Below are 11,518 nucleotides of genomic sequence, written 5' to 3'. Positions count from 1 at the left end.
GTTCGTTAAGATTGTAGTTTTACCTACAAACTGAAGAGCAGTGGTTTTCAACCGATGGGGGGGGGGGGGTCCGCGAAGCATTTTCAGGGGATTCGCGTAACCTTCAAATTTGCAAAATGGTTGATAACCTAATTTGTATTTTGTAATTGGGGAAATCACGAGGCAGTTTCGCTTCTCATAACTGCTAAAACTTCCATACTCGCATGAACAGAATGGCCGTCGTCTGAGATGAAATGTTATTCGGTGCGAACTCATTTTAATTGCCAATAGCCTCCTACTGATACGAACATATTCCTGTCTAGGGATGTTTTGGAACAAAATTGTATCCAAGATTCCATCTTCCCGCAATACATAGTAGCTATTCCAGAATAACTTTAAGTTGTGATGATTAAATTACCATGACATACATGTTGCGATCATACCCAAGGTGTCGCCAGAAGCGCGTTATTTTGGGTTTCAAGTATTTTATTCATCCATGTATCATGGGAAAGGAAACATGAAATTGAAAATAAATACATTCGCGACTTAGGTCACCTCGAATATAAATTAATATAAACGGATCAATACCCGCCATTTACGGTGGCAGGAACAAGATTGAATTAAGCGATAAATATATAGGCGAAAATCACACACATGAAATGCGATATTAATTATAGAACAAGGTCAGGGAAGGACGGGACCAGTTCGCCGGAAGAACATGAAAATTAGGCAAAAGACCCCCACCACAAACAACACGGTATATGGTGATGGGGGCCGACAAATAACAACAAAAAAAAAGAGGCGAACTGGTGAGGTCCGACTGCAGGCATTACAAAGTAGCCATTATAGTGTTAGTTTTAATATATGAGGGGTAGAGGACTCCTCCCACTAGCATTTGGGAACCGCTATGGTTATCTAAATCAAACAAATCAATAATAAAAATCCCGTTTATGTTAATTTGGGGAGGAGCCCGTGACAAATCTGGTGTCCATGTGCCTGCAGTCGAACCCCGTGATGGCTAGTGGTAATTCAGGCTAAAAACAAAGAGCCACTCAGAGTGAGTGATAAGAAGGGAGAGCGAAAAGCACATGTGTGCGCCTAACGCGGCGCGGCAAAAAACACAAAAATGACGTGAAGGAGAAGACAAGAAATTAAACATTGAGTGGAAAAGAAGAGGGTCAAGTCCTCTCGTTGCCTCGAAAACTACACCAAGCCTTCCAGACCCGATGCGAGCCGCGCTGAGAAGCGACTACGGCTCGCTCGGAGACCAGCCTGGACTCGAAAAGAGAAACACCCATCGCCCGTAGTGTGGCCAGGTTCCTGGGGTGGTAACTTCCCAGGGACCCGACCGCGAACGTGTGCATCTCCACGGTCTTGGCCGTAGCAAGACGCAAGGAGTGACAGAGGTTCTCGTACTTTGCGTGTTTCAACTCAACGGCGGCGTCCATGCTGGCTACTCCATTCTCGAAGGGACACACCACATCGATGACCAAGACCCGGCGAGCATCCGCTAAGATGAGGTCGGGCCTCAGCCGCCTGTTGGCCAATGTGGCGTGCTCCTCGCAAACGCGGTCCACATCGCATCTGGAAAAAGAAGAAGAGCTTGGTATACTATCCAGGAGCACCCCAAGTACCGAATTGTGTCTGTTTGTGATGATATCCATCACTGGCAGGCAGTGGTTCAGCACGTGGGGCAGGGTCTCGGTATGCTGCCCGCACTTGCAGCAGACAACACTTGGCTCCACACGTTTCCTAAACCGACCCCGGATCGACCGGAGCGGCAGAAGATTCAGACGAGCTTTAAGCATCCAGCTACGCTCGACTGCCGTCAGTACGTTGGAAGACCGGAGGAAGCGGTTGGAGCTCCCGTACCGGCTGTGGCACTCCACAGTTTTGCCCTGGTCGGGAAGCTCCATCCACCGTGTCTTCCAACGTTGGTTCACCTTAAGGTGGAGGAATTTGGTTAAACGACCCAAATCCTGACAGCAGTCGGCGCCCAGTGCCAACTGATAGAGCCCGTCTTCGGTCACGAACCAGCGAGCACCGTGTCGCTTAGTAACGGGTCGAACCGCGGTCCAAAGCCCGTGGGCGTCTCCGTATGCCCTGGAATCGTGCCCTGTTAGACTCACGCAGTTTAAAAACTCGACTGTCAGGGTCTCCGACGCCTCTGAGACTCGGCAAGTTCTCCGGACGACCAACGCCAACCTTCCACGCGCAACCGCCCGCACAGAGGGGTCAGTGGAATTGACCATCTTGATGGCCTGGGAAAGCCTCAACACGTCCGCTTCGCAGCAGAGGTTGGGGATTCCCAGACCGCCAGACGTCAGCCCTGCATGGAAGAAAGGCTGACACGCTCTGTTCGGGAGGCGGAATTCCGCCTTCACCAGTGTGCGGATGCGCACATCCAGGCGACGCAGATCGCAACGGAAAAACCTGCGGATTCTCAACTGAAAAAGGAACTTTGGAATAATGAACCTCTTCAGTGCGAGCAGCTTCTGAAAAGAGGTGAGGTGCGACAGAAAAAGCCTGTCACAATAGGCTTCTAGAGTTTTTATGGCCTCCCCACCTTTCTCGGTTGCCTGGTACCCCATGTTCTTGCCCAGGTATCGCCAGAAGGAGTCACGATCGAGGACCCGAACCTCGCCACCGTCAAGGCGGAACGGGACCGAGTCCACGATCGATCGGCCTCTCTTGAACCCCAAGGCAAGAACACGACACTTGGCGGGTTTGAATTTCATACCACTAGCCACCGCCTATCTTTCTGGAAATGGTTTTCCGGCACTCGTCCAGATTTCCAAGACACGACCGCGCGTTCCCAGAAATGCAGCTACATAATTCGCTTTGAAATAATAAGTCTTTTCAATTTCTACATAAATAGTATGATGTTATATCCAAGACATTATGTTCCTGTGTTATCACTAGCCAACAGTTAATATTTGTAGGCTACAGGACACATGCCAACTACACGATATATGAGCTTAATTCTGGGGATGGTGTGAACGCGAGGTTCACGTTCGCGTTCTGTGTGTGAACTTGAGAAATTTTGAGGTTCACGTTCAAAAACAAACCTTGGTAGGTTCTGCACTGTGAACCTTTTTCATATATTACAATTTTCACTTCATTATAACATCTTTGGTTGAAATTTACAGCATTCCAACTGTGGGCTTGCTCTATGCACGACGCTGGCCGCATACAAAAATCAACACTAAACGAGCATGCGCCATGACAGTCTCAAAAATTACTTGCTTTGTTACAAACGTTTGCTCGAAATTCCCAGCTTTAGTGACTCTCTGCTGTGAGCTTGACCCGCAATCGCACATCAAGAGCCAAATACACTAGATGTAGTCAGCGAATGATTCTTTTTCAACCAATCAATAAAATTGATATCGTTGTATGATGTAGAAAATCTAGCAGGCGTACGGGGTCAATCTTGACTTTATGTTTATTGTGTCATAAAAACCAAATCCGTGCGATTGGGGTGTTGGCTACTGCTGTATAACTTGTTATTGGGGTAATAGAAACCCGTTTTACACTGTGCTCAATATCAACGTAGCAGTACTCGACGCCGAATACATTGTCCGATCTCGCCTTGACCGTAAAGGCGCAGGCTTATATTCTAGGGTTACCATATTTTGGTGAAGCAAATTCCGGGCACTCTTTAGCGCCCACTAGCGGATTTTAAAATGAGGTGTAACCCATTGACCGTCAATACGACGTCACACTAGCAAAGCATTGCCCATCCACTGTATACACTATACAGGAATGAAGTGGAACATACATAGGTCACAAATTGGGCCATCTGTAATGTGAGCTCTGGTGATTGCTACTTGCTAGGGTTTGCAGTAGATTCCTCCACGGGTCGCATGAAATCATCTGGCGGGTCGTGTCTGGCCTGTCAGGATTGTGTTTGACAGCCCTGCTATACAGTTAGGTAGGTGCGGCTATCTGTTTATGTGTTTTAATCAGGTCCGAAACAACATTTTTTCTCTCCCCCCCTTCCGCCCAAAAAAGCACTGATCATGGGCCCACCACAGGGTAGTCGATGTAACTTGTAGGGCACTTACTATATGCATTTGGCTGTTACATTTTATGTGTGAATTCTTGCCCACACTTACTCACGGCCTAGGAAGCTGATTACGTCCAACATCATCACGATCCCAAGATAAAGGCGGATGACCCCAAGATTTGGAACCACTGTCTGTGGTTGAAGCCTCCAATCGCCCTTAACCAACTCTAGGAATATACCGTTAGCTTATAATTGCGATTACAATCAGACTTATTTCAGTAAATGATGGTATTAATATTTATTTTAATTGCATTTTTTTGGCGAGGGTGGTGCCTGGTGCCCATGCTAACATCATTATACGCTGCATTAACTCGCGCGCGACGCGAAGAAAAATTTTGAATAGCATGAATCTGCTTGAAAATACTATTGTTTGTTGATTTACGAAAAAATTTTGAGCCAGCTTCCAGCCTTCAAAATTCCGGACATTTGGGCATATTTCAGAAATTCCTCCCGGACGCAGATTTTTCAGTGAAATTCCGGACATGTCCGGGAAATTCCGGACGTATGGCAACCCTATTATATTCCCTTGCTAGTACTCGTCGAAATTGTCGGCAAAGCGACGGAAAATATTGATTTTATGGGATTATTATATCTTTTGATTGCCCCAGTTGATACGGCGACGTCAATATGTACTTCAGCATTACGGCATTATGTGGCCAAGTCGTGGCTAGGTATATCGTGTACATTAATGAAATGTAGGGTTGGAATTATCAATATGACGTCAGGAGGTTCACGTTCGCGTTCACAAAGAACCTTTCAAAAAGGTTCGCGTTCACATGAACCTTTCGGAGGTTCACACCATCCCCACTAAATTACAACGAACACCTGAGGCGTCCGTGACGATCCGCGAAGACAAAACGGTTGAGACCACTGCTGTAGAGTATAGAAGTGTGATTCATTTAGAAAATATTGCCACATTAAGTAAAGCAGTGCAAGTATACGTTAAACGTACTTGAGTTCTCCAAAACTGCAATACTTTTGTTACTGGTCACCTCTGCACCTCTGGCCACAGCGCTGCTTCGTGAGATACCGTTCATGCACGCCGACATCGTGAACTACACGCAATGCATACGCTATAGTATAACTTTTATTAAATATTGAACTGTCAACAAAATATCCGTCGCAGTGATGCGCAATCCCAAACGAATCGCGTACACGCGAGGCTGCGAGTACAACAGGTTTCTACCGTTCCGAAGCTAAACAGCCAGAAACTCGTGCAGTGAAAAGAAACAAACGAAAGATGGGGTATATACACATGTTGACCAGGAGCCTTCGCGCACCAGAGGCAATTAAACCAAACACACAGAGGAAGGCTCTAGCACTTTGTTCGTTAAATACATACGGCCTCGTATTGAAGGCGACACTTTCGAGCATACTATAACAAATTATCTTAGACGCTGAAAGATTTGCCGACACCGAATACCCAAATCCAGAGAAATCAAAATTATCAACACTGGTAATTAGATCCCGGCCGATTATTATTGCAGATGATATCAAGTCCATATCCAACTTTCAAAGAAATATCTGCAGTTTTGGAAATGCTATTTAAGCAAGATATGAATATCGGCCGAACATATCAGGGATATCGGCTTGAAATGCGCTATCGGTCGGACTCTGCTTGTAATAATCGGTTCTAAAGGGTTACTCAGTGTGACAAAGGTGACACATAAAATTAAAATAGATCATAAAATTCGCAAGATAAACTTGACATAAACACTTGATTGTGAGATAACTCCAGGCCTTGTTACAATACCATTGTATACTATATGAGCTAGTCGACCAGAAAACGAACACAGCAACTGGCAATGACTCAAAGCTGACGAAATCACAAGGGCAGATCATTTCCAGCACAATCCTGGCATCGAGGAGGTATTGACAATGCTACAAAAATATCAAGTCACAAAGATCGTAACTATATGATGGTACGCGTGCGGAAAATTGCGATTATTGCTACGATATGCAAAAGTGTTTGAAATTAAAAAAAAAAGGATTACACGAAAGTAGAAAGAAAGATAAGACGAACAGAGGGATAGGTCGCAAATTATTCAAGGTTCGAAGTACAGTAGTACGATGGTTCGAGATTACATATAACATATCGTGCAGACAATGACCAGTAAACACTGTGAATAGAGTCGTTTAAATAACAGGACAAGGCAAAGTGACCAATTCTTGTTTTGACGCATATGTGGTCTACTCACACCTAAATGCAACAAAGTTATATGAACGAAGGAGAGTCCGTCTGTCACATAATAAACGTTGACAGACCCAGTAAACCAGATCAAAACAAAGCTTTCAACCTGACAAGTGCCGTGCGCATGATAGGGGCATTGGATTCAGGCCTCACAGAGGCCAAACTGTAATGAAATGAGAGACATTTTGGAAACCGATGTACGGTTACACCAGGGGTTGCCAACCGGCAGGCCACGATTCTTTTTCAGAACGACATGAAAAAATTTGAAATATTCACCATCTTCAACTCAACTATAACCCAAGAAATGAATTAAAATTTAACGAGATCTCAGTTCTGTCCCGGCTCCATCATCAGCTGAATATGTAATAACTAATTATCATATTTATCGTGTGTTGCAATTGCGTTATTCTATCATTCTAACAACGGGTTACTGTATAAATGAGTTTTTCTATTACAAAGTTTCTAAAATTTTTCAAAAGGTTGAAAACATCAGGGGCAAAAGCTTGGGAGCCCCAGTGTTACACGGTGCAATCTCAAATCCTTGCTCCGACAAAATATAACATTTGACTGTGCTGTAGTGAATTAGAAACATACTTTGAGACAAGGAAACCTCGTGCAACCAGTAAGTTATATATGTTCACCAAGCTCGATTCTAAATCAGGACGAAATCTCAATTATCGCCAATGATATTCCGATTTGTAGATAATCACGGCATCGGAAATTATGTACGATTACAACAATAATCAGGATTATTCCGTTTCCAAATTTAAAACATTTTCGACAACGCGGAACTCAAACACATATAAATCTACTCGTAGCAAATTAGATATTTTACGTATTTGAGAATAGCTTATCGACAGTCTTGAATAGTATGGCGACGATATCTACACATCCCATATGTGCAGTAGGGCTGAGCACAACATATTACTGTGAAGAGCTACTTGGAGGTACTGTACCTCAATATACAATTGAATATTACATTCATATTGAAATGAGCCCAAATTTTTATTTTGCAGCCAAAAGGACAATGACTCCACATACACGTCTCCCAAAATAGTTTTGTACTTCTAAACCAGGATTATTTTGTAGCGTTTAACAACCATTGTAACTATTTATAGGGTCAAGAACTACTTGACATCACAATATCACATCAAATATTATTTGGCATTTTTACGAACATTCCAATTTCATCGCACTTTGTGACAATGCTGTGTGTTGATCACGACATCAAACATTGTTTCCACTAACATGTGTAGCTTTGTAGTACATTTTTTTGAATGTTGCGATGCGACCAATTGAGGTTCCAAGGCTACCATGGTGGAATATATCAACTATAATTTTCATTGATAAATTGACTCATACGTGTATAATTACAGTACTCGAAAAGATTATATCTTAGTACTCGACTAAAATCATTAGAAGTAATACTTAATCCAGATTCGAGTGCTAAATCATTGTGCTCAGCCCTACTGATATATTCACTGCCCAAAAACTGCCGAGGAAACAAATAGAAATAAACTTAAACAGGCCACATCTCAATCACCGTATTTCAAGCGACATCATACTTTTACACAAAGCGACGTAAAAACAACACAAAGAAAGCTCATAATTTATACAGTTTCGTCCCTCTGGGTAACGTGGTGGTGCCCCGGTCGAGAAAGCTGTCTTCGTAACCGGCCGGGGGCTGAGTGGGTCTCCTGGGAAGGGTCGTTACACCGTTGGCGAAGTTGAAGCCTGGCTCTCGAGAGTGGGCCGCGAACGAGTGGGTGCGTTCCTGGAGCGCCAGCTTTCGCTCAAACTCGGCCTCCAAGACCTGAAACGGCACAGTGGACAGGTCAGAGTCAGCGGCGGGGCGTAGAAAAATCTGTACACGACAGGATACTTGAGCAAAAGAGCTATCATCAATCGATTTGATTTATTGAGAAAGAAAGGCAATTTTGGTAGCTTGCTTTCCTTCACGGGTGAAGTCATTATGAAGTATGCTACTTCTAGTTTTTCCAATTACCTAAGTAAGTATTGCCTCACTCAAGTTGTTGTGGTTCGAGAATGCTTCTACTCAGAGGTGTGGCTGCGTACTCGCACCACTTACGTGGTTACAGTTTTAGAGAACATTCCTACACCATGGCGGTCAGTATCAAGTGCTTCTACTTTATGGATTACTCAAGTACATTTTGCCTGCTCGCGTTACTTATAGTTTTACCATATTTCTACCCAGAGATGGCGAGTACCGTATGCAGTACCTCTACTTTTTGGAGTACTCAAGTGGGTTACCCACTTGCGTGACCTACTTAACAAGTTATGGATTTAGAACGCTTCGACACAGAGATGACGATAATCGCAGTACTCTACTTTTTGGAGCACTCAAGTACGTTGCTTATTTGCACGACTTACTCAACTGGTTATGATTTTGGACTACTCATACTTAACAGAGTTCTCATTTTTTAATCTAAAACTAAGCCAAGAATACTAATATTGCTATTTGTAATTGAAATTGAGTAGAAATTTACAGCGTCCCCTCTAGTATGGAAGTAGTTTAATAAAAAAATATTCAAAAATTTCAGAAATTCAAAGTTTCAGAGGTCATGGTTTTACAGGAAAATAGTCGCCATGAATCAATTGTTACTTATCTCGTGAAATTTTTAGACTAGTTTTGCTCAAGCATCCGCAGTTAGCTGCGAGCAACTGAAAAACAGATAACAAGCTTTTAAAACGCAAACAAATGCAGGCAACCGCAAACCAAGCATGCGCAAAATCATAGCAGACATCGTCACATAATCGAAAATTCATTCAAAACGTGCTGCGAGAAAACACACATGCACAAAGCAACGGAATCAACATATCGAGAAATGCAATTACCAAATCAAATCCACTACGAAGTATACAACATTCCTTAATAACTAAGAATGAAATATAATCAATATGCTGCGGTAACAAGCCTACACGTCAATAAAGCATGAAATAATACATTTGCAGGTTTCCTAACATAAAGGTTAACACCATTCGTACGACAGTTAACCCACAAAACTAAACTTCTAACAAGACTAACACGGTACTACTCGACTGTAAAACTGGACTAGCACCAGTTTTACTGTGGGACCGACAGCTACACCAAATCCATACCGGATTTCCTAAGTCTACAACAGCGTTGCTTTAAAACTAAAGAGTAAACTGGGCAAAATCGAGTACCTGAGCGATTTTGAACCGAGTATTAAGCTTCGAGTCAGTGTAATTAATTATAGTAACAGTAGGCCTATGAAAGATGTGGAAAATTGGAATATGTGCTTTTTATGACCACAAAGAATAAAGCAACAGTTCTACATTAAATTGAAGATAATTTGGTATTATTTCTACCACACTTATTTCATTACAATGTGACAATGCCATGGATTGATACTGACTTCACCTATATGTCATTTTCCATAACATGTGTAGCTTTGTAATACATGTTTTGCGTGCTGCGGTACGACCAGTCAAGGTTTCAAGGCTTCTACAGTGGAACTTAGTATAGAAACTATAATTTTAGTTGACAAATTACTGGGCTTCTAATTTCATTACTCGACTCGAATCATTAGAATTATTACTCGATTAAGATGCTCAAATGTGCCCAGCCCTAGCCGACTAATATATATTTGCTGGCATATATCTACGCATAGTCACACGGGTAAATCCATACAACATGCAGTGCTCGAATTACGCAAATCATTCTCAGCAATATAATCTGATATACCATCTGGATTTTGATTGCGACTTTCCCTTTTTGGGCGTATCAAGCTGTGAATTGACAAAAAATACGGGTAAGAGCGCGGGATTCCACTCGAATCTACGGTTACGCGAATTATCAAAACTAATGCGTCTCAAAATAATATAATCTCAAACGAAATTTGAGGAGCTATAACGAAATGGCAAAGTTTTCAAATAAATCTACTAGAATTAACGAAGGAACTGATAATTATGAGCCTAACTTATCTATCCCATCAAATCACTGGGAATTACTGTTTTTCGCCTATGTTTGCAGAAGTCACGAAATTTAGGGAGGTGCAAAGAAATCGCATCGTTTTCATAATAAATCGAGGAATCTACGACGCAAAAGATGATTTCCATCAAATCACTCGTAATGACCATTTTTACTCTAATTTGTTGCGTAACGAAATTTGAGGATACATGAAGAAATCGTATCGTTTGAAAAAAGTAATTGAGGAAAACTAACAAAGGAAAACGGCGAACCGTAACAGATAATTTCAGTCAAATCATTCAAAACGACCCATTTTTTCGAGGAGCTACAAAGACACCTCGGAGTTTACAAAATAAGCCGAGATAAATCAACAAATCTTAAAATCTCCTTTTCGAAATTCAATCAAATCACTTGAATTTGCAATTTTCGTCAAAACACAATCCAAACAAAGAAAAAGTATCGTTTACAAAATAATCGAAAAAAATCAACAGATGACAACAGATCCTTTCCATCAAATCACTCCGAATTACCAGATTTTCCGCCTATTTCGTCCTCTTATTCCCCAGCAAAACACAACTAATCCATAAAGACCTGTTTCTCTCCGACAGCCAACGACATCCGGTTCTGCGTTTTCTTCGCGCGATACGGAGACATTTTCAGATCTCTCAAACTGGACGCGGTAGACGGGTCCGACTGTCTTCTGGCTCTGCCGTTAGAAGCGTCTCCCCCGTTTTCAGCAACAGCGGCATCGTCCAAATCGTTGGAGCTTATGCTCAATGTCTCTCCGTCAGTGGTTGACGTCGACACGATACCAGAACGTCTGTACTGGCTTGACCTCTTGTTAACCGAGCCTGTTTCTTTACCGTTAGCGAAGTGCCCCTCTTCACGGTCAATTTTTTGGTATCGCAAAATTTCTTTGCGTTTCGATTCCTCAGTAGAGCGTACGGCGTCCGATTCAAGCTGCGTCTCCAGTTGCTTTTGTGTTAGAACGCCATCGAAAAGAGGTTCGTTAGAAGAAAAGCAGGCACACCAGAAAGCACGAGACTACACCGTTGTTACAACACCGATAACGTCTCACAATACAAATTGACACGATGAGAAATTAGTCACCTCGTTAAAAATGCGGTTTAAAATAACAGTTGTTGAAGTTATTATTGAGTTGAAGTTAATATTGAGTTTCTTAATTGCCGTGGTGGGCAATGGCTATTTCTGATTTGTCTAGATGTTGTTTAATTGGGTGTATGTTAATATCAAAGTGAGCTTGTCCTGATTTAGACCAGAAGCTTAGAACTACGAGCCCAATCCCAGAGCCTAGCATCTTCACCGATAA

At 42.5% G+C, this 11,518-nt stretch overlaps 2 protein-coding genes across 7 annotated transcripts in view; both read right to left on the bottom strand.

Annotated features, from left to right (window-relative positions):
* Positions 1 to 1,157: 1,157 nt before the first annotated feature.
* LOC145454224 (uncharacterized protein T26G10.4-like) lies at positions 1,158 to 2,717 on the bottom strand. The gene has a single exon (XM_080332229.1). The coding sequence runs from the start codon at positions 2,715 to 2,717 to the stop codon at positions 1,158 to 1,160; it is 1,560 nt and encodes a 519-aa protein (XP_080188355.1).
* Positions 2,718 to 5,114: 2,397 nt separating this feature from the next.
* LOC145454108 (serine/threonine-protein kinase 10-like) overlaps positions 5,115 to 11,518 on the bottom strand; it is a 35,986-nt gene continuing 29,582 nt past the window's right edge. For 3 of the 6 annotated variants that reach the window (XM_080332128.1, XM_080332130.1, XM_080332133.1), the window contains 2 exons: positions 10,780 to 11,163; positions 5,115 to 8,049 (listed from right to left, as the gene is read on the bottom strand). In XM_080332128.1, coding sequence (XP_080188254.1) covers positions 7,840 to 8,049; positions 10,780 to 11,163 — 594 coding nt within the window. In that variant the 3' untranslated portion in view covers positions 5,115 to 7,839. Of the gene's footprint in view, positions 8,050 to 9,963; positions 10,008 to 10,718; positions 11,164 to 11,518 lie in introns of all 6 variants that reach the window. The other 3 variants (XM_080332129.1, XM_080332131.1, XM_080332132.1) reach the window with 3 other exon arrangements.

Source organism: Botryllus schlosseri, chromosome 13, assembly GCF_051294905.1.
Source record: "Botryllus schlosseri isolate E-star chromosome 13, Bs_hap1, whole genome shotgun sequence".
Classification (NCBI taxonomy): domain Eukaryota; kingdom Metazoa; phylum Chordata; class Ascidiacea; order Stolidobranchia; family Styelidae; genus Botryllus; species Botryllus schlosseri.
This window is presented reverse-complemented; position numbering and strand designations above follow the sequence as displayed.

Bases quoted from the DNA above. Each gene is read 5' to 3' on its own strand.
- LOC145454224 (XM_080332229.1), bottom strand. From the start codon at position 2,717: ATGAAATTCAAACCCGCCAAGTGTCGTGTTCTTGCCTTGGGGTTCAAG.